Genomic DNA, 22,715 nt, shown 5'->3' with positions numbered 1-22,715 from the left:
GGCGGCGGGCCGCGCCCGGAGCCCCCTCGTCGGCGGGCCGCGAGCGAATCCATTAAGTGGGGCGCGGGGGGGGAGCGAGGCGGCGGCGCGGCACCATGTTCCCGGGCACTGCCTGAGCCGCCCGGCCGGGCGCCGTCGCTGCCAGCCGGGCCCGGGGGGGCGGCCGGGCCGCCGGGGCGCCCCCGCCGCGGAGTGTCGGCTCGGGAGGCGGGCAGGGGATGAGGGGGCCGCGGCCGGCGGCGGCGGCGGCGGCGGCGGCGGCGGCGGCCGGGGGCGGGCGGTGAGCGCGGCGGGGCGCTGTTGCTGTGGCTGAGATTTGGCCGCCGCCTCCCCCACCCGGCCTGCGCTCGCCTCCCCTCGGCGCTCGCTCGGCGCCCGCTGCTGGCCCGCGGCCGGCCGGGCCCCCGGCGCTGCCGCCCGTCTTGGCGAGCAGGTGAAAATGGCCGAGAACTTGCTGGACGGACCGCCCAACCCCAAACGAGCCAAACTCAGCTCGCCCGGCTTCTCGGCGAATGACAGCACCGGTGAGGAGCGGCCCGGGGCGGGCGGGCCCCGCGGGGCGGCGTGCACCCGAGGGGAGCGGAGTGTGCGGGAAGCCCGGCTGTCACCGGGCCCCCGGGCCCCCGGGCCCCCGGGCGCGCCGGGCTCGGCGGAGTTGGCGGCGGCGCTCGGGACAGCGAGAGCGGGGCGCGGGGCGGCCGGGGCGTGACAGCGGGGGGCCCGGCGCCTTGCCGCGGTTCCCCCCGGGGGCCACCCGCCCCCTCGGGAGTTAGCACGAAGAAGTTTCGTGGAATGTGTGCCTTGGCAAAATGCGAAGCGGTTATTTCTGAAAACTCACTCTCTCACTCTCTCTGCCTCTCTCTCTCTCTCTCTCTGGCGGGTGGGGGCCACCTTGTCATTCCGTTTGTCAGAAACCCGGCCTGCGCTAGGGACGTGTCTGTCATCCGAGCTGCCGTGGCGTGTTTTCACTTACACGCTCAACTTTCAAAGAAAGTTGGCGCATTTTTAGAGTCGCCTGGGCTGCGGCAGCCCTCGGAGCTTGTGCCGCGCTCGGGGCGGTGCTCCGAGAAGCTGGGTCGAGCGGTGCAGGAATCCCGAGTTTTCGGAGGACTACTCGCAGGATGCTGACTGAGTCACCCGCCCGCCCGCCGGGACACAGCTTCCCTGGAGACTCGGGGAGTGTGCGGGAGCCCGGGAGAGGCCGCGCGGCCCCCTGCTCGCTGGGCGTCCCCTGCAGCGGGGTCTTGGGGGCGCCCGGAGCGCGGCCCTGGAGTGGCGGCCTCGATGGGGCCGAATGGAGTTACACCTGCTGCTCGCAGGTCCCCGGCGGGTGGACGTCTTCCTGTGACTGGCCACTAGTGTGTTGAAGACCTGTGTGTGTTCTGGAAACTGAGTGTCGTGGCTTCAGTGTGGAATCCGGTTATGACAGCGGCTTATGATAGCGTGGAAGTTAGGGCAAGGATCTGAGACGGCCGGCCCGAAGGAGAGTGTCTGGTTACCGTGCAGTGTGTTGCGTGGTGGGGAGTGGTGTGGGGGCTTCCCTCGTGAACGGCTGGAAGGTTGAGCTTGGCACTGGTTTTAAGAAAGGGAGCACAGGGGAGAAGTGTGGAAGCCGCGGCAGTACACACCCTCCTCTGGGCCTCTCCAGGTGGCCGCCGGCGTGCGCTTTAGCGCTGCTCTCGCGGAGCGAAGTTACTGCGGACTCGTACACAGGGGGCCCGAAGAGGAGCGCAGCACTGGGGCTTGCGCTGCTGTGCACAGGGGGTGTGTGGCCTGTTGCCGGATAGGCCCAGGGATGTGCTGCCAGTGGCGACAAAGCTGTTACGGGAAGGGGTTTCCCCCAGGTACCCACTGCCTCTCCATGTCCAGTTTGGGCCCTCGTGAGGCACAGGGCTACTTGAGCTTGTCCAACTGTGGAACAAAGTCTGTTTTAAAGAATACAAATAACGAAATAACTCGTACTTCAGCTGGGAGTTACACGTTTGTCAGTCACGTGGTCTGGAAGGGTGTGTGAGTGTGGGGACCAAGGACTCAAACACGCTAAACGAGGCACACTTGACAGTAACTCCTCGTCTGAGTTGGACACCGATCTTGGTGTCTCTCAAGTAGATAGGTAACTAGAGTGTTTACATTAAATACATTGAAATGATGGGAGAGACCTGAAAGAGTAACATTTTTGAGATTTTCAACCCTGTTTTGGTGACATTTGGGCCAGGTGGTGCAAGCATTGGCCCTGCAAATGCAAGAATTGAGGGAGAGGAATGGCTGGTGTGCCTGCGAACTTGAGCACCAGTTCAAGTCTCAGCTGCTCCACTTCCCATCCAGGTCCTTGCAGTTGTGCCTGGAAGAGCAGAGGAAGATGGCCGAGCGCTTGGGCGCCTGCCACCCACGTTGGAGACCTGGATGGAGTTCCTGGCTTGTGGCTTTGGTCTGGCCCAGCCCTGGCTTTTTGTGGCCATTTGGGGAGTGAACCAGTGCATGGAAGTTCTCTCCCTCTGTCTCTGTAACTCTGGTTTTGAAATAAACAAATCTTTTTTTTAAAAAAAATTGAGGGATGGGCACAGTGTTCTCCAGGAAGACCTGAGGGTTTGGAGAGAGAGGAGAGGCAGCCTCGCCGCTTGTGATGTACCCAGTGCAGGGGAGCTGGCCCAGGACGCCGTCCCTGCCACGGAGATGCTGGGAGCAGCAGCGGCTGAGAGGAGAAGGTGCTGGTGTTGAGGCCCTGACCGGCCGGGTGCTGCCTGTGGGGTGCTTGCCGTCCGTCTGGGGAGTGTCGAGGTATGCATCAGACGCCGCGGTACGGGCCGGCAGCATCCGAGCGTTCAGTGAACCGTTGCCACCAGTGACAGATGGTAGTCACTGAAGGCTGGAGGGCTCAGAGAGATGGCACAGGGACAGGCATGTGCCCCGGAGCAGGGGAGCAGGGGCCAGGAGGGAACCGTCCTTCCCCACTGGCGGAGCGGCGCAGCGCAGACGCGGTTGTGGCCGGCCGCGGGTGCGGCGGTCTCTTCTTGCCCTCTCACGGATGCAGGCTTTCCTTAGCATCCTTTAAGTGTGGCCTTTGTGTTACCAGCTGTGTGTGCTTTGGAACCTTCTTTCTAATGTGTCAAAATTAAAATAGCATGTTAGTGTCTCAGTATCGAGGATTACGATTTCACAGTGTGGGGGAATATTCAGTCAGGCAGGAAACTGTTTGGGGGTCCATCATGACAAAAGTTTTTAAAAACTGCGTTCTGAAAATTGAGTAGGGTGTGCTGTAGGAGCCTCTGCGCAGTGGTGGCATTTGATACATGCTGTGGAGAAGCCTGTCTAGAAAGGCCTGTGGTAAATGCAATTCCTGGCCAGAATATCTGAGTGAAGTGATGATCTTTTCTCTGCGTGCCGGACTTCACATACCAGTGTTTCCCTGTGCCATCTTAGTGTGATCCTTACAGCATCCTGTGTGGTGGGAGGCAGAGGTACCGTCATTGCTGTTTTCTGGGCAAGGACTTAGACACCGGAGAGGTGGTCTGCCCAAGGTAGCGTGAAGGGCTAGCGCCAGAGCCAGGCCTCCCCTGTGGAAGCAGGTACTTTGCAAATCTGCATCCAGACACATTGACCTTGCTTGAGTGGTGAACTCAGGAGACTGTCACGCTTGGGAAGTTTACACAGCATCACTCCAGCCAGTGCATTCAGTCCTTTGGAGGAAGTTTGTAGCTGGCCGCGTCGAGGGGTGCAGCAGCAAGACTCCCGCTTCTCTCAGGCTCTGGTGTTAGTCTAAAGCCTGTGTGGGCCCACATTCCCCTGTGCTGCAGGTTATTTTACCTCATTGCCAAGTTCTGTCTAAATAGAAAGTGAGTTTTCTGGGGACTCCTGGAGCTAGGTCTTCGTGACTTTGCCTTGCTTTCACTTGGTACAAAAGCAGGGGCTTGTGAGAGGGTCCAGTGCCTGCCGTAGAGGGCGTGGAAGTGGAGCAGCCCAAGGGTGCCTTAGCAGTCACCCAGAAGGTTGGGAGTCACTTCCGGTGTGGCACTCAGGCTTGGTCCTGTGATTCTTAGGCATAACTGCAAGGACTTGTGCAGGGCTGAGGCTGGGGTCGTGAGACGTTTCTGCAGCTTCTAGGTTGTGCCGTGGGTTGTGTGATGAAGTGCACCATTACTTGTGCTTAAGTTCTGCTTAATGTGTTTTAAAATACAGTGGCTAAAAAGGAGTTTTCTAGAGTGTTCTTGCTCTCTCACGTCCTTGTGAGTCTTTGAGGATGGAAAGCCTTGCCAGTTTAGTTTTGGGGAAACATTAGGGCACACTTGGAGTGCCTTCCAGGAATTAGAGGGGCTGTGCTCTGGGGAGGTGGTTGTAGCCGGAGCTTCCCAGAGCCCTCGTCTGCTGATGGGCTGTTGCCATTCTCAAACCTCACTGACCCTGGAACCCTTCTATTTTATTTTTAAGATTTGTTTTGTTTTGTTAGAAAGGTAGAGTTACGGGGTGGGGTGGGGGAGAGATCTTCCATCCTGTGGTTTACTCCCCAGACGGCTGCAGTGGCCTGGGTGGGCCAGGCCAAAGCCAGGAGCTAGGAGCTTCTTGGGCCATCTAATGCTTTTCCAGGCCATTAGCAGGGAGCTGGGTTAGAAGTGGAGCAGCTGGGACATGAACGTGCCCATGTGGGATGCTAGTGGCATCACAAACAGTGGCTTTAACCTCTATGCTGTTGTGTCGGCTCCTGGAACGTCTTTGGTGTTACACAAGGGTTGGCAGACTTTATGTAGAGGGTCAGAGTGCGGGCGAGGTTTTGACTTTGTGTGCCATGTGGTCTGCGTTTCCACTCTGGTCATTTCAGTCAGAAAGCAGCCATAGGCAACATGGACATGAATGGCTGTGGTGTGGGGAGACTTGAGTTCCAGTGACTGGCCCCGGGACGGAGGTTGCGTTACCCTGGTGGGGTGTGGAGCTGACTCCAGAGCCCCAGTCTGAGAGTGGTGGGTGCCCTGCTGCCCTAGGCAGGTTGTCAGGAAGGGTGGCTGCACAGTAGCAGCACAGGCCTCCTAGCACCCACTGTGTGCTGGCCTGGACACTGACGTGAAGTGGAAGTGGGGAAGAGGGTTGGTGGGAAGGCCTTGAGCCCAAGGCGCAGCGGGTGAGACAGGCGCTCGGGAGCTCGTTAGCAGCCTCTCTGTTTTATTCTTCTTATCAGTTCTGTGTACTACTTTATTTATGATGAGAGCTGAGTGTAACCGAACGCCAGGTGACTTCAGGAAGAGGCGTTTTGCCTTCTGCAGAGCCAGTGGCCTGCACAGCATTCTCCTCAGGCCGCGCTCTGTGAGAGCTGGGAGCAGTGCCCGCCATCCTGGTCCTCAGGAAATGTTTGACAAAGAATACACAGTATTTGCCCTGCAAAGTTGTCATGGTTTTCTTGTTCGGATTTTGCTTTTGAGCTTATTGCCACCAGTCAGGTCTATTCTTTGTTCTCTGGTCCCGCGTTCTGTACCCAGCGGCAGGTGCTCAGGCCAGAGCGTGTTTGGGGCGAGTTCCATCTGAGACTCAGTTTCCCCTCTGTGAAGTGGCGATCAGACGGAGATGCTGTGTGGGACGCCTGGGCCGGGGCGAGTGTTCAGGAGGGGTGCGGAGTGCGAGGTTGGTGGAACCAAGGCCTGGGTGGTTCTGGAAAGTGCAGCAGCCTGGTGCGTGTCCAGGAGGCCTGCCTGTGGCCCATGTGTGGTAGTGCAACCCCTCGGCAGGCCCAGAGCCAGGGATTCTGTCGTCTGTGCTGTTGGTTGTACCTCCATGTTCAATGGTAGTTTTAAAAGTGGGAACATAGTGGCTATGACATTGTAAAATTACAGAAGTGTGAGTGGCATGCATTCTGAAAGATCTTGGTAATTTGAAGCAAAGTTCATGGGCTCAAGCAGCAGATGAATGAATGTTTCTTTCCTGTATACAGTGTACTCAAGTTTGAGGTGCCCATTGGGCAATAGCAGTGTACCAAGGATTCTGGTAGATGCTTTATTTATTTATTTTTTTAATTTATTTACTTAGGCCGAAATTACAGACACAAAGAGGGGGACACAGAGGTTTTCCATCCGTTGGTTCACTCCCCAGATGGCTGCAACTGCCGGAGCTGGGCCTGTCCGAAGCCAGGAGCTTCTTCCTGGTCTTTTGTGTGGGTGCAGGGGCCCAAGCATTTGGACCATCTTCCGCTGCTTTCCTAGGCCATTAGCAGGGAGGTGGAGCAGCCAGGACTTGAACCAGCACCCATATGGGATTCTGGTCCTGCAGGCAGAGACTTAACTACTACACCAAAGTGCCAGCCCCGTGGATGCCTTGGAGAACTGTGTTGACAAGACTTGGAGGCGAAACTTAAGAATTCAGAATGCAACCAAGTGTAAAAATGAGTCTGAAAAGGCCCTGAGAGGAGGGCTGCATGCATTCTTTCCTGGGTTCCTGGGTTGGACACTGTGTGACGCAGCCCCGGAAGTGGCTTGGGACCCTGGGCTGAGGGAAGGCCGTTCAGCAGGAGTAGTTGGGCCTCCTCACCTCCCCTGCAGAGCCAGAGTGGAGCCAGGCGGTGGGTGGATCCTGCTCATCTTGGGTGGCCCCTGGGCTGCTGTTGTGACCCGTGGCAGCTTCTGGTTGTGCAGGGTCTCTTGGAGGCTCTGGCACTGTTGGCACCGCCCCGTGGTTGGTTTGGCCGTGTGTGCCTGGTGTTCCCTTCTAGCTCCTCTGTTCAGAATGTGGGCTCTGGCCTGTGCTCCGTCTTCACCTGGGGAGAGGATGCCACCCTTCCCAGTTAGGGCTGCAGCCTGGATTTCCGAGTTGGGAGAAATGTAAGTTGTTGCAGCCACACTTGTGCAGTTTTTCCGGATTCCACCCTCTTGGGGGGCGCCACCACGGGGCATGCGCAGGAACCCCTGGAGCGCCCTGCAGAGGTCAGGTGCGTGCTGTGGAGGCTTTGAGCATGAGCACTGCACACCTGCACGAAACGCCAAGAAGTGAGCAAAAGCAGCTGTTCCTCTTCTTACACTTTGAGACAGTGTAGAGAATGATCGTCTTTGAGAACTGCCTTTGGGGTGTTTTCTGGTTCTAAACTTAGGGAGTAAGGCTATTTTTGAGATCTGTGTCTTAAAGTTGAATTTGTTTTTAAGCTTACCCTTCAGAAAGACTTGGATATCATCCCGTGTGACATTTTCCCCGGTGTTTCATTTCCATTAAGCAAAAAAATGTTTAGTTGAACCATTGCTAAGAATAGTAAAATCTAATGGTGAAAATAATTCCACTTGATTAAGTCTGACTCTCATTTCTAGGTGTCCTGTCTGCTACTGTTTGAAAATGTCCTCCTTTGTGCCTCACTCTGTCCTGTAGGGGTTACAGCTGTGCTTACATCACCTTCAGTAAGCAGAGAAAAAGAGCCACTTGGTAGGGCCGTGCAATTCTGTCTTAACGTAACTTCTTGTTATAGTCCAAAAGTGTTCTCTTCTCCCCTGCTTTGTAATTTTCTTACCTAAATTGCACCACCTATACACACTTTATAGTTAGAATAACTAGTGAAATAGCAAGAAAAATAAACTACTGTTCTTTGTGGTAGCCTGTAGGAAGGGCTTGTGCGATATTTAAATAGACTTGACTCTGGGATTTGGTTACAAACTGATGATACTCAGGCTGTAGAAATCTATCAAATAATTAGGGACAATTATGAAGTAGAAGAGCTTGACCCAATTCCTTTGGATTAAAATATTTTGAGTATTTGTCACCTGATTAAAAGTAGAACCTTCTAACCATGACTCAGAGTTGAGGGAAATGTCAGAGCTTTTTATTCTGGGTCCCAGCATGTGTGCCGTGGAGCGGCTCTGGCTTCAGCTCAGGTGGACGCGGAATCCTGGCTGCTTGGCTCTTGAGCACTGTGGCCTGGGCCAGCGGCCATCTTTGAGCTCTGGGTAGTGTGTGTGTGTGTGCATGAACACAGAGGGCTATAAAGGGGTTCTCAGCGTTTCTGCTCACTTTGATTAGCTGTAAGTATGGGGCTGCTGTGGTACCTGGCATTTAGCAGGTTGAAGCAGCTATATTTGTGTGGAAAAATGTTAGATATCATCCACCCCGCTGGCTGGTGAGGACATGGCTGGTGTAGTCAAAGGCCTAACCCAGAACCAGACACTTGGAGCTTCTCGTGGGTAAACCTGAAGCTGCTGCCCCTGCCAGTACCAAGTCTGGGGAAGCTCCAGTCCCAGTTTGTGAAAGAGTGGATTAAGCCAAGTAAGATTCTGGAGTCCTGCAGAATGGTGCTAGCTTGACTCACATTACTCAACGCAACTGATCGTTATTGGAAAATTGAACTCTAGTGAAATGGAACTGCTTTTCCAGTTAATTATTCCGGAGCAGTGACTTGATATAGGTTAGGATTTAGTGAAAAAGGGAGCGTGAGTACAGAGAAGTTATAAAAGTGGTCTTTGTGTTTCAGGAGACAAGAATTAGGGAGGTGCTGTGGAGTCACTGACAGAAACAGCGCAGTGAGATTTCCTCTCTGGTTCGCTTGCTCAGTTTGGAAGGAACCGACCAGCTCTGGTGTGCTGTGAGAATTTTCTCTTTGTACAGATTCTGTAGTAGGAAATTGTTTCAATGGCGATTACTGATTTTCCGTTCTCCTAGATATTTTAAGTGTGGTGACTTCAGTTTTTTGCTAGTAAAAATTGTCCCATGGTGGACAGAGGATTTTTGGTACTAACTTGTGGGTCTCTGCACTAAATCCTATTGACACGTTTAGTTGTGATGCTCTGTTGAAAGTGCGACCGAATGCTGGTGGGCTCTCTGCAGGATTGTGGCGGTGGTTCTGCTGTGGGAACCCGGTGTTTGCAGAGCGCGTGCCCTGTGAGTTGCACTTCTCTTTAAAACCCTGAGAGAGAATTGTGCACTGTCTGGAGAAGTCACTGTTTCAGCCCTCACTGATGACTTTCTCTGGCTGGGACGGTTTGGGGAAGAACAGATTTCTTAGCAGTAGAGAGTAGATTTGGACATGTCCTGAGTGTGAGATGATAATCGGAGGTTGGCGCTGTCACTGGAACTGTCTGTGGTGAGGTGTGTGTTTTGTGACTGCAGCTGCCCAGCCCTGGGACGAGGTGGTGTGTGGCGTTGAGTGGTTCAGAGGTGGCTACTGTGCCTCAGGAATGCAGCCTTGAGTTTTCCAGTGGCTGCATGTGGCTAGTGGTGAGGGCTTTTAAAAGTGGGAGCCTTTTTCAGTACCCCTGGCTCAGGTCCCAGTTCTACTCCCTTCGTTCTTTAATTCAGCAAATCTCTCAGTGGATATTACGTGTGGGGCACTTTGATTGGCTGCTCCTGTCCTCTAGGAACTCTGAAGGGAGTGACAGTATTCAGGGTCCCTGCCACCTGTTCTGTCCTTGCTTCAGGCTGGGTGGTCAGGGAGACTTGTCAGGAAGGACCTCGGTGTTCATTCGGGTGAGGGGAGAGCTAGCCCGGGCACGTGACAGCTGTGCGAGGTCTCTGAGAACTTCGAATGCCAAACAAGGGTGCATGCAGGTCACCCTGTCAGGGCTGAGACAAACAATACAGCATTTAAGAAAATCCCATCCTGTCCAGAGTAGTTGGGGCAAAGCTGTTGTAACTGTGTTTTTCATAAGTTGAGATCACCTTTTTCCAAAGTGTGTTTTTCCATCCAGTCTCAAATCTTGAGAGACACTGATAGCTGTCGTCCCCTCCCCCAGTTCCATTTTTGGGAGGAGAAGGACCCTGTGGAAAGCAGCTTAAGAGCTGCAGTTATGACGGGGTCTTTAGCCTAGTGGTTAGGACACCCCCTCCCACACCACAGTACCCGAGCGCAGCTTCCAGCTCCCTCTCCTGACTCCAGCGTCCTGAGTGATTAAGTCCCTCCCACCCACTGGGAGACCTGAGTTGCATTCCTGGCCCCTGCCTTAGGCCCCAGCCCAACCCTATTTGTAGCAGGCATTTGGGGAGTGAACCAGTGGTTAGGAGCTCTGTGTCTCTCTGCCTCTCAAAAATAAAATAAGATAAAATAAAACAAAAAAAATTTCGACTAGTGTTCTTATTTAAGATGGTAGGAAATTTTTGTTCAAGCAGGAGAATTTTCTTCAAAAGGATTTTAAAAGAATTTCTTTTGACTAGATGATATATTCATGTTTCAAAATTTCAAAACATAAATAAAGAATACTGGGTGAAAAACTTCCTTCCTGGAGCTACCCATTCCCCTCCAGGCAGGAGGCAGTGTTGGCTGTTTCCCACGTGTCACTGTAGAGATAGACTATGCATAGCCAGGCAGATACAGTCTCATCTTTTGTAAAATAGTTTTCAGGATTGTTTTTCCAATTTTTATTTTTATTTATTTGAAAGAGAGAGATCCCTCATCTGCTGGTTCACTCCCCCAGATGCCTGCAACAGCCAGGACCAGGAGCCCAGAATTCAGCCCAGATATCCCCTGGTGTGGCAGGGACCCACGTTCTTGAGCCATCACTCTCTGCCTTCCAAGGTGTGTGTTCGGGGGCCTGGCATTGTGTGCAATGGGCTGTGTCAGTGCCTGTGACGCGGGCATTCCATATGAGCCAGTCTTGGTCCATGCTAATGTGCCTGGAAGATGGTTCAGTAGGAGGCCTGGCGTTGTGTGCAGTGGGTTGTGTCAGTGCCTGTGACACGGGCATCCCATATAAGCCTGTCTTGGTTCATGCAGATGTGCCTGTGCTTGGGCCCCTCCTATCCACCTGGGAGACCTGGATGAAGCTCCTGGTTTCAGCCTGGTGCAGCCCCAGCTATTGTAGCCGTTTGGGGTGTGGACTGGCAGATGTAAGATCTCTTTCGGTCTTTCCCTCTCTCACTCTGCCTTTCAAAAAAGTCTTGCCTTTCTTTCTTTTTTTTTATTTTTTTTATTTTTGACAGGCAGAGTGGACAGTGAGAGAGAGACAGAGAGAAAGGTCTTCCTTTTTTGCCGTTGGTTCACCCTCCAATGGCCGCCGCGGTAGGCGCGCTGCGGCCTGCGCACCGCGCTGTTCCGATGGCAGGAGCCAGGTGCTTCTCCTGGTCTCCCATGGGGTGCAGGGCCCAAGGACTTGGGCCATCCTCCACTGCACTCCCTGGCCACAGCAGAGAGCTGGCCTGGAAGAGGGGCAACCGGGACAGGATCGGTGCCCCGACCGGGACTAGAACCCGGTGTGCCGGCGCCGCAAGGCGGAGGATTAGCCTGTTGAGCCACGGCGCCGGCTATTGCCTTTCTTTCTTTCTTTCTCTTTCTTTCTTTCTTTCTTTCTCTCTTTCTCTCTTTCTCTCTTTCTCTCTCTCTCTCTCTTTCTCTCTCTCTCTCTTTCTTTCTCTCTTTCTCTCTTTCGTGTACGTTAGCAGGGAGCTGGGATGAATTATGGAGCTAAGACTCCAAACCAAGCGCTCTGATGTTGGATGCAGGTGTCTCGAGGGGTAACTCAACTGCTGTATCAGATGCCTGTCCCTCTTCTTTTTACTTTATTACATGGTGGTGTTCTGTGAGTACTTTGCAGACTGATAAATATTTCAGCTGCTGAAAATACTAATATTCAAAGAGCGGGCTTCATTCTAAAAGCTTTAATTTTTAATGGTAAAATCCTTTGGTGCTATAATTAGATAAGTAACAAATTATTGTAGTGTTTTCATTATATTAGATGAATAGGAAAAATGGAAGTTTTAGAAAAATTAATTGCATGTCATCTGGAATACTAAGCGTTTTGTTACCACAGTAAGTGTTGTGGCACACCTGCGTCTCGTATCCAAGTGCTGGTTCCGGGCCTGGCTCTTTGGCTTCTGATGCAGCTTCCTGGCAGTGTGCACTCTGGGAGCACAGGGCGTGGCCCAGGGACTTGGCTTCCCACCACCCAGTGGGAGACCCCGGGTGGAGTTCTGAGCTCCTGGCTTCAGCCTGGTCCAGCCCTGGCCACTGTGCATTTGGAGGTGAATCAGATGGAAGATCTCTCTTTAGAGATTTATTTCTTCATTTGAAAGGCACAGTCCCTGGGGGTGGGTGGGTGAGAGGCGTGAAGACAGGTCTTCCATCCACTGGTTCACTCGCCAGGTGTCTGCGGCTGCCGGGACTGGACCAGGCTGAAGCCAGGAGCTTCTCCCAGGTCTCCCGTGTGGGTAGCAGGGCCCCAAGCACAGGGGCCATCTTCTGCTGCAGGCCATTAGCAGAGAGCTGGGTTAGAAGTGGAGCAGTAGGAACACGAGCCAGAGCCTACATGGGATGCTGGCATTGCAGGCAGCAGCTTTACATGCTATGCCACAACATCAGCCCAAGAAATTTTTTTTTTTTTTAAAGATCTTTTCATTTATTTGAAAGTCAGAGTTACACAGAGAGAGAAAGAGAGAGGTCCTCCATCCACTGGTTCAATCCCCAGTTGACTGCAACAGCCGGACCTGCGCCAGTCTGAAGTCAGGAGCCAGGAGCCTCTTCCGGGTCCCCCATGTAGGTGCAGAGGCCAAGGACATGGGCCACCTTGTACTGTTTCCCAGGTCATAGCAGAGAGCTGTATTGGAAAGTGGAGCAGCTGGGACACGAACTGGCACCCACATGGGATATTGGCACTACAGGTGACGGCTTTACCTGCTACACCACAGCACCGGCCCCCCCCCAAAGAAACATTTTTTAAAATGCGTATTGTACACCCAAAGTTCTATTTATACTTTCTTAGTTCCTGAAAAAGTTTCTTAAAACCTCTAATTTTGATTATCCACCTTATTAATTTATATACAGATATTTGTTGCTTAATAACCTACACCAAGCTAAGGTTAAAGTGAACATCAGTTTCTTGCTTGGTAGAGTGTCTGATAACATTGATATTATCCCAGACCTTCTCATTAATTTGTTAATTATTTAGAGATTGTAAAGCACTGACGATGACTTAGAAATCCCTTTGAAAAGGTTAAATTGGGCTCCATCCGAGGAGTGGTGGGTTCTTGCCATTGCAGGTCTGGGAGGGGGAGGGTTGGGCCTTTGAGAATCAAGAAGCAAATTAAGGGTGGAGAAGAGAATGATAATTAAATTCTTTTTAGGGGTGAAAAGATGTATGCTGATGTGTGTGTGGAAAATTTCTGGAAACTGTATTTAGGAGATGGAGTAAATGGGTAGTTCTGGAGGAGCTCTGCTTTTCATTTTATATTCTTAGTGCTTTTTTAAAAAATATAAGTGTATTTTATAAAAGATTTATTTATTTGAAAGGCAGAGTTGGAGAGAGAGAGGGAGAAACAGAGATCCATCTTCCATCCACTGGTTCACTCCCCAAATGACCGCAGCTGCCAGAGCTGGGCCTGTCCAGAGACAGGATCTTCTTCTGGGTCTCCCAGGTGGGTGCACGGGCCCAAGTATTTGGGGCATCCTTCTCTGCCTTCCCAGGTACATTAACAGGGAGCTGGATCAGAAGTGGAGCAGCCGGGACTCGGTGCCTACCTGGGATGCCTGTGTCACAGGCAGCAAATTTACCCGCTACACCACAACATCAGCCCCTAAATGTATTACTTGTATAATGAAAACTGAATTAACCAACCAGAAGCAAAACATCTTTATGTGTGTGTATTTTATGTCTTTGTATTTCTGGTTAGGAGAATCTGTTAAATGGCGACAAGCAGAGTTTTGCTTAATTTCTGTTTTAAAACCTTTATACTTCCAGGGGCCAACACTGTGGCATAGCAGGTAAAGCTGCCACCTATGGTGCCGGCATCCCATTTGGGTAGAACTCTGTAACTCTGCCTTTCAAATAAGTAAATTAATCTTTTTTTTTTTTAAACACCTGTACACCTCTGGTCTAAGTTGATTAGGTAAGACTCGCCATCCAGAGACAGACAGATGTGGTTGTGTTCTGATACGATGTCCACTTACCACTTCCTCTGTTACACGCTCCATTTTAGCAGAATCTCTTTTGTTAGTGGTGTCTTTGTTGTGCTGGGAGCTACAAGACATGAGAGCCAACTAAGGCATCTTTGGACTATTTGGAATTATGTCAGATTTCCTGATTGTGCTGGGTATGAGATGTTACATGTAAGTGGTCTCATTCCTTTAGAAAAAATTAAATCCAGCCTTAAAGTCTTGAAAATTCATTTGTAAGGCAAAGAGAAACAGAGATTCACATCCATTGGTTCACTCCCCAAATGCCTGCAATAGCAGGGCTGGACCAAGCTGAAGTTAGGAGCCCAAAACTCAATCCAGATCTCCTGTAGGGTGGCAGGGACCTAAGTATTGAGGTATTACTTGGTGTCTCCCAGAATGTGTATTGTCAAGGAGCTGGAACTAGGAGCAGAGCTGGGACTTGAACCCAGGCACTTCAGTAAGGGATGCGTGTGCCCCAAGCAGCAGCTTCATCATGTGCCAGATACCTGCCCCATCTAGCCTTTTAAACTAGTATTGAACCCATTTCCGGTTTTATCCTCAAACTGCAAATCTTCCTCCTGGAAACTGGTGCCCCTGGAGCCACTCCAGGAGTGAATCACTTGGTGCCAAAGCTATCCCCTGCGTCTGGACACCCCAGTAAGGAGGGCTGCTTTTTATTTATTTTAAACATCCTAAACTGGTCGCTGAGTCATGTGACTGAAACATCAGAGGACAGAGGCAGTGGAGTTTCCTTTGCTTCCTTCACTCGTTCCCTGGTTGGTTGTGCTCTTCTCTGTCTCTGTCCAGGCACTGTTCTTAGCTGCCTCGCCCCCTCCTGCCCCTTCCCTACTGATGGAGCTCGGAGCCTGCATGGAGCAGGGGAGAGCTTCTACATTGCCTGGTGTTCCGTTGCGGGAGCTGGCTGTGGTTGGTTTAGTGTGCTCCCCACCGGTGGGTGGTTCCCCTCCCCCTCTACCTTCTCACAGTGAGTAGCCCAGCAGTCGCGTGTGCAGTGACGTAGAACAGGCCCTAGAGTGGGGTGAATGAAAGGCACATGCCTTGCTGGTTTTGACCAGATCAGATTTCCCCTCCAGAGCTTGTGAGGGAGACGGGGAGTCTGGTGTGCAGTCTGGCAGTGTGTGTTGCCTGCATTACTGCCGTCCGGGGGGTGCACTAGTTGTTCTTCAGCTCGTGATCCCCATCACTGGGTGCCCCTCTCTGCTGCTGGTTTATGTCTGACTTTATGGGACTCTGTCTGGACTTAAAGCATTCATTTTATCATACGTTGTGAGCAGACACCTCTAAGTCTGCCTTTTTTTTTTTTTTTTAAAGATTTATCTATTTATTTGAGATGTAGAGTTACAAACAGAAAGGAGAGACAGATCTTCCATACGCTGGTTCACTCCCCAAATGGCCACAATGGCCGGAGCTGGGCTGATCTGAAGCCAGGAGCTGGGAGTTTTCTTCCGGGTCTTCCATATGGGTGCAGGGACCCAAGCACGTGGACTGTCTTCCACTGCTTTCCCAGGCCATTATCAGGGAGTTGGATTGGAAGTGGAGCAGCTAGGACTCGAACCGGCACCCATATGGGAAGCTGGCGCCTCAGGCGGATGGTTAACCTACTATGCCACAGCGCCAGCCCCTTAAGTCTGCTCTTATGTCGCCCTTTCTCTTCACTCTGTGTGGCTGACTGCCAGCAGCAGCTCACAGACTTTGGGGCAAAGGACCTGGCCTGCAATCCTGTGCTTGCTGGTACTCAGGGTACGGCCAGGTTTTCTGAGGGAGCGGGTCTGCAGGGCGTCCAGGGCGGCCTGAAGGCTTGGATCCCACCTTAGCCCCACTTTCCTCCCGCTCTAGGACTGTTCTTAGCAGGGTAGTCCTGTATCTCCCAAGCCAGGGCCTGATCTGTAGGGTTACTGCGCCTCACGAGGGCCCTAGTGCCCACTCCGCCCTAGTGACAGAGGTCACTGGACCCTCTTCTGATGTCCTGGGCACAGACCACTGGGGTAGCGTTTAAGAGACTTCTGGGACGCTTGCCGTGGGTCTGGTGGCGGCCTGCTGCTGTTGCAGCCACCCTGTGTTCCACCCTGAGTACCTGGACAGAGCGGAGGTGGCGTATAGGCTGCTTGTAAGCAGCACATGCCTGGGCTTCTCGGGCTGCAAGTGAAAGGCTCGGGGTCAGCGCCCAGCGTGGCCAAGAACCTCAGCGTCAGGCCTGTCTTGGGTTTTTGAGTGGGAGGTAAATAGTAACCATTCAGCGAAGCAAGACTTCTTAATGCCCAGCAGAGTTGCCACGAAGTGCATTTGAGAATGAAAAGGTGATACGCCACAATTTTGATAGTGAATTATGCAAAGTGGATTTTTAATTTTGCCAGGTAGAATTTTCTTGAAAATTATATGAAGTACATTTTTTTAAAAGATTTTATTTGTTTGTTTGAGAGGTAGAGTTACAGACGGTTGAGAGGGAGAGACAGAGAGGTCTTCCGTCTGCTGGTTCACTCCCCAAATGGCTGCAACAGCTGGAGCTGCGCTGATCTGAAGCCAGGAGCTTCTTCCAGTCTCCCATGCAGGTGCAGGGGCTTAAGGACTTGGGCCATCTTCCACTGCCTTCCCAGGCCATAGCAGAGAGCTGGATAGAAAGAGGAGCAGCCGGGACTCAAACCGGCGCCCATATGGGATGCCAGCGCTGCAGGCGGAGGATTAACCTACTGTGCCACAGCACCGGCCCCATGAAATACATTTTTATATCATATATTTCCCCCTAGATTTACATTACAGTTTCTAAGTTTCTACAGTTTTATTTCCATGAGTTTTATTTAATGCCCCAGCTTGATTTCCTTCCTCTGACTTCAGACAGTGTAGTTTGTAGGATTTTTGTGTCTTCAGTGTATTAACTAGGCAACTTTCCCTCCAGGAGCCCTCTATGTGGGTCCCTCTGTAACATGAATATTTGTGTTAGAATATTCTTAGGAATTTGGGGTTAGAGGCCAGCATTGTGGCCTAGTGGGTAAAGCTGCTGCCTGAGATACCAACATCCCGTATGGGCTCCGTTTGGTGTCCTGGTTGCTCCACTTCTGATCCAGCTCCCTGCTGATGGCCCGAGAAAGCAGTGGAAGATGGCCCAAGTGCTTGGGTCCTTGCATTCATGTGGGAAACCTGGAAGTAACTCCTGGCTTTGGATCAGCCCACTGCCGGCTGTTGGGGCCCCTTGGGGAGTGAACCAGCAGATGGAAGATATCTCTGTCTTGCCATCTCTCTGTAACTCTTTGGACAGGCAGTTAGACAGTGAGAGAGAGAGAGAGAGACAGAAAGGTCTTCCTTTTTCCATTGGTTCACCCTCCAAATGGCCACTAAGACCGGCACGCTGCGCTGATCTGAAGCCAGGAGCCAGGTGCTTCCTCCCAGTCTCCCATGCAGGTGCAGGGCCCAAGCACTTGGGCCATCCTCCACTGCCTTCCCGGGCCACAGCAGAGAGCTGGACTGGAAGAGGAGCAACCAGGACAGGATCCGGCGCCCCTATCGAGACTAGAACCTGGGGTGCTGGCGCAGCAGGCAGAGGATTAGCCAAGTGAGCCACAGTGCCGGCTGATTTTTTTTTCTTTTAAAGAGGAGATGGTGTTGTGGCATACTGGATAAAACCGCCACCTGCTTTGCCAGTATCTCATGGGTGCTGGTTCGAGTCCTGGCTGCTCCACTTCTGATTCAGCTCCCTACTAATGGGCCTGGGAAAGCAGCAGAAGATGGTCCAAATCCTTGGGCTCCTGCACTTGCTTGGGAGACCCGGAAGAAGCTCCTGGCTTAGGTCTGGCAAGCCTAGGCTGTTATGGCCATTGGGGAATGAACCAGCTTAAGGAAGATCTCTCTGTCTCTCTCTCTCTCTGTTTCTCCTCTTCTCTATCTCTGACTTTCAAATAAATAATTAAATCCTTTTTTAAAAAAAAAAAAAGAAATTTGGGGTAAATAAATTAGGTTATTTATTTATTTGAAAGGCTGAGTTACAGAGATAGACAGAGACAGAGCCGGACGGAGATCTCTTCCATCTGCTAGTTCACTACTCAGATGGCCACAACAGCTATGCTACGTCTATCTGGAGCCAGGAGCTTCTTCTGGGTCTCCCAGGCGGACGCAGGGGCCCAAGGACTTGGGCCATCTTCCACTGCTTTCCCAGACCATAGCAGAGAGCTGGATCGCAAGTAGAGGAGCCAGGACTTGAATCGGTGCCCATATGGGATGCTGGCACTGCGGGCTGCGGCTTTATCCACTATGTCACAGCGCTGGCCCTTATTTTAAACTCTTAAAATAGCGCTTGTCATATGGGCGCCGGTTCCAGTCCCAGTTGCTCCACTTGGATCCAGCTCTCTGCTTTGGCCTGAGAAAGCAGAAGATGGCCTAAGTGCTTGGGCCCTTGCACCTGCGTGAGAGACCCTGAAGAAGTTCCTGGCTCCTGGCTTCAGAAGGGCTCAGCTCCAAGCCATTGTGGCCATTTGGGGAGTCAACCAACAGATGGAAGACTTGTCTCTCTCCTCTGTTTCTCTGTAACTCTGACTTTCAAGTAAGGAAATAAATCTTTTTTTTTTTAATTTTTTTTAATTTTTAATTTTTTTGACAAGCAGAGTGGACAGAGAGAGACAGAGAGAAAGGTCTTCCTTTGCCGTTGGTTCACCCTCCAATGGCCAGCGCGGCCGGTGCGCTGTGGCTGGTGCACCGCGCTGATCCGATGGCAGGAGCCAGGTGCTTCTCCTGGTTTCCCATGGGGTGCAGGGCCCAAGAACTTGGGCCATCCTCCACTGCACTCCCTGGCCACAGCAGAGAGCTGGCCAGGAAGAGGGGCAACCGGGACAGAATCTGGCGCCCCCACCGGGACTAGAACCCGATGTGCCGGCGCTGCTAGGCAGAGGATTAGCCTGTTGAGCCACAGCGCCGGCTAGGAAATAAATCTTTAAAAATAAAGTAAAATAGCACTTGTCCTGTTAGCTAGAGTAAGATGCGGGTTGTATGATTTTTCATTCCTGTGCTGTGCTTTGTTTGACGGATGACATTTAGATGGACATGTAGATGATCTTCCCTAAGAAGTTTATTCCAAACTGAGAGTGTCCGAGTGTGAGGGATTCCCCCGGACCAGGGCTTCTGCCAACTTGAAGTTTACACGCCACAGTGACAGGACCAGCTCCTGGGACCCATCTAGCTTGATATCATCCTTTGCTGCCTGTGTGGAATGTTCTCTTCTCAGCATTCCTTCCCTCCGAAGTTCTGCCTTCAGTTTGCCTTTATTTGTAGCCCTTGCAGTTTCAGTTCACTCCTTGGTCCAGGTGGCCGTGAAGTATGATCCGTGCGTTATCAGTTTTACTTTGTGATGCGGTGTCCAGGCGCCTGCCTCAGTTGGATTATAATCCTCGGGGGAGGCAGCCTCGGAATGCGATCATTCCCTCACAGCCACCTTGCTCCCCTCCACAGGGGACAGCTCCCAGCAGGTTAGCCATGGGGGCTGGGGTATGCGATCATTCCCTCACAGCCACCTTGCTCCCCTCCACAGGGGACAGCTCCCAGCAGGTTAGCCACGGGGCTGGGGTATGCGATCATTCCCTCACAGCCACCTTGCTCCCCTGCACAGGGGACAGCTCCCAGCAGGTTAGCCACGGGGCTGGGGTATGCGATCATTCCCTCACAGCCACCTTGCTCCCCTCCACAGGGGACAGCTCCCAGCAGGTTAGCCATGGGGCTGGCGTAGACCTTTCTGTGTGAGATCACTGTTAGCACTGGAGCAGAGCCTCCTTGTCTGTACTGATGAGGGTGATGCATCTGCATAAAAAGAGCCTGAATCACAGAGGTTTGGGGAGGCATTTAATCTTTTCCTGATAGTCACTGTACAGAAGAAGAGAAGATGAAGTGTCATTGGGAATCTGTTTAACTGCCTAGATAGAACTTAGTTACAGTGGCATAATTGCTGCCGGTAATGCCTCACTCTCCTGTGTTTTCCCCCTCCATTGCTAGTGTTGCTCCGCTATGTTTAAGGTCCCCAAAGATTTTCAAAGCAAAGTAGCACTCATCCTGCATTGCTACAGGCCACAAGTTTTTGCCATGAGATGTGGTGGTTGAGTGCCTGCACTGGATCGAGTCCCGTTTGGGCTTTTTTTTTTTTTTTTTTTTGACAGGCAGAGTGGACAGTGAGAGAGAGAGAGAGAGAAAGGTCTTCCTTACGTTGGTTCACCCTCCAATGGCTGCTGCGGCTGGCGCAACGCGCTGATCCAAAGCCAGGAGCCAGGTACTTATCCTGGTCTCCCATGGGATGCAGGGCCCAAGCACTTGGGCCATCCTCCACTGCACTCCCGGGCCATAGCAGAGAGCTGGCCTGGAAGAGGGGCAAACGGGACAGAATCCGGCGCCCCGACCAGGACTAGAACCTGGTGTGCCGGCACCGCTAGGTGGAGGATTAGCCTAGTGAGCCGTGGCGCCGGCCTGGGCATCGTCTTGTTCAGTCCCCAGCCCCCTGCGAGATGGCCGTGTCCCATGTGTGCCGGCTTAGTGCTGAGTGCCGTCTGGACGCTGTATGGTTTAGTTCTTTCATCTACAATCCTGCATGACAGTGCTGTTCTGCCTGTGTTCTGTGTAGAGGAAGCACACACAGGGAGGTAACAGTGACAGCTGTGATACACGAAGACCTGGCTGGGCACCCTTCTCAGTGTACCAGGGTGCAATTGCTGTGCTGTTAGTGTGAGATCAGTAATGCGGTAAGAAGCCCTCCAAGGAAGTCCAGGGTGGTCTTCAGTGTGTCTGCTATTTTGTAAATTCCTCATCTCTAGATAGGACCTTTGTCCGTTTTATTTTTATTTAAAAGATTTATTTAAAAAAATTTAAGGGGCCGGTGCTGTGGTGTAGTGGGTAAAGCCACTGCCTGCAGTGCCACTATCCCATATGGGTGCCGGTTTGAGTCCTGGCTGCTCCATTTTCTATCCAGCTCTCTGCTGTGGCCTGGGAAAGCAGTGGAAGATGGCCCAGATATTTGGGCCCCTGCACCCATGTGTGAGACCTGGAAGAAGCTCCTAGCTCATGGCTTCAGATTGACACAGCTCCGGCTGTTGAGGCCAATTGGGGAGTGAACCAATGAATGGAAGACCTCCTCTCTCTCTCTCTCTCTCTCTGTCTCAGTCTCTCTCTCTCTGTAACTTTTTTTAATAAATAAATAAATCTTATATTTCTTAAAGATTTATTTATTTGGATTGCAAAGGGACAGAGGAGAAAAGATCTTCCGTGTGCTGGTTCACTTCCCAAATGGCCGAAACGGCTGGGGTTGGGCCAAGCCAGAATGAGGAGCTTCGTCTGGATCTCAGGTGGGTGCAGGGGCCCAGGTACTTTGACCATCCTCTTCTGCTTTCCCAGGGGCATTACCAGGGAGTTGGATCAGAAGCAGGGCATCTGGGACTTGAACCAGCACTCCAGTACGGGATGCCTACGTCCCATCCCAAACATTGGCTTAACCTGCTGGGCCATAGTGCCTGACCTGGGTGGAGTGTTTTGTATCCATTTTTTTCTTCAAAAATTTTAAATTGGCAAACAGAAATTGTGTGTATTTATTGTGTGCAACATGCTGTGAAGTATATATACATTGTGGATGGGCAGAATCAAGTCACTTCACATGTGTGTTGCCTCACATTGTATCCAGTATTGACTTAGGAGTTAAAATGCCTTTCTGTTTTCCCGGCTTAAGTGAATAAAGTGTTTAGCTTTTGAAAGATTGAGGAGAAGCATTTGAGTAGAGTCACGGACCAAGTAATGCCAAAGAAAAATCTAAAGAAGTGATGCAAAATTAAAGACAACAAATCTTTCTATAGGGATCAGCGTTGCCGGAGAGAAGTGAGGAGTAGGCGGGAAGAGAATGCGTTAGTGGGAATCCGTGTGTCTGTCTTCTCTCTGGTCAGTACAGGCCTGATAGTGGGAGGATGTGCGCGTACCCCACAGCCCAAAGCTGGCTCTGCCTGCCGCGTCTCCTGTGCTGCGCTCGGTGTTTTGCTTGTTGATGCTGAGGTGCAGCTGTAGAGTGAAGTGTACCTGACTGGGCCCCGGGAAGATAATAAAGAGGCAGTAGAAAAGGAGTATAAAGAGGGAAATGGGCCGGTGCCACGGCTCACTAGGCTAATCCTCCACCTGCAGCGCCGGCACCCTGGGTTCTAGTCCCGGTTGCTCCTCTTCCAGGCCAGCTCTCTGCTGTGGCCCAGGAAGGCAGTGGAGGATGGCCCAAGTGCTTGGGCCCTGTACCTGCATGGGAGACCAGGAGAAGCACCTGGCTCCTGGCTTCGGATCAGCGCAGCGCACCGGCCGTAGCGGCCACTTGCGGGGTGACCAATGGAAGGAAGACCTTTTTCTCTCTCTCTCTCACTGTCAAACTCTGCCTGTCAAAAAGAAAAAAAGAAAAAGAAAAAAATGAGTGAATCAGTATAACATTTCAGGAGAACTCATTGTTTGATTTTGTTCTGTGTTTCCTCCCTTGAGCAGACAGGCAGCGTGTTAAGGCTGCTGTGGTGTCTGGCTCTCTGGTGGGTGCTGATGCAAGTGCAGTGTATGCAGTACCCGGGACCCAGCACATCTCTGCTTTCCTGGAGCCCACAGCCACGGGAGTTGCTTGTGAAGTGGAGGTTGTCCTTGTACTCACTCGATCTGTAGCCTGTGAATGACCTCTGACCATCGTACCAGACAATAGAATGATTGGTACGGGTTGTGACAGAATAACCACTTATGTCAATACAGAGAATTTGGGCCTCCAACTGTAATTCTAAGAGAAAAAAGTAAGATATTATGACAGAAAAAGGTGAAAGGGTGAAGAATAGGTGTGCTTTGTGGATTGAGACATTTGAAACTTTTTTTTTTTTTAAGATTTATTTATTTACTTGAAAGAGTTACACAGAGG

The 22,715-nt window shown here is 51.8% G+C and overlaps 1 protein-coding gene across 2 annotated transcripts in view; it reads left to right on the top strand.

The window, feature by feature from the left end:
- The first annotated feature begins 384 nt into the window (after positions 1–384).
- CREBBP (CREB binding protein) overlaps positions 385–22,715 on the top strand; it is a 133,820-nt gene continuing 111,489 nt past the window's right edge. For both annotated transcript variants that reach the window (XM_062180664.1, XM_062180663.1), the window contains exon 1: positions 385–524. In XM_062180664.1, the coding sequence (XP_062036648.1) occupies positions 440–524 (85 nt within the window). In that variant the 5' untranslated portion in view covers positions 385–439. The remainder of the gene's footprint in view (positions 525–22,715) is intronic.

The sequence above is a fragment of the Lepus europaeus genome, chromosome 21 (assembly GCF_033115175.1).
Source record: "Lepus europaeus isolate LE1 chromosome 21, mLepTim1.pri, whole genome shotgun sequence".
NCBI classification, from domain to species: Eukaryota; Metazoa; Chordata; class Mammalia; order Lagomorpha; family Leporidae; genus Lepus; species Lepus europaeus.
The sequence above is the reverse complement of the archived record's forward strand: the minus strand, read 5'-3'. Positions and strand labels throughout refer to the sequence as shown.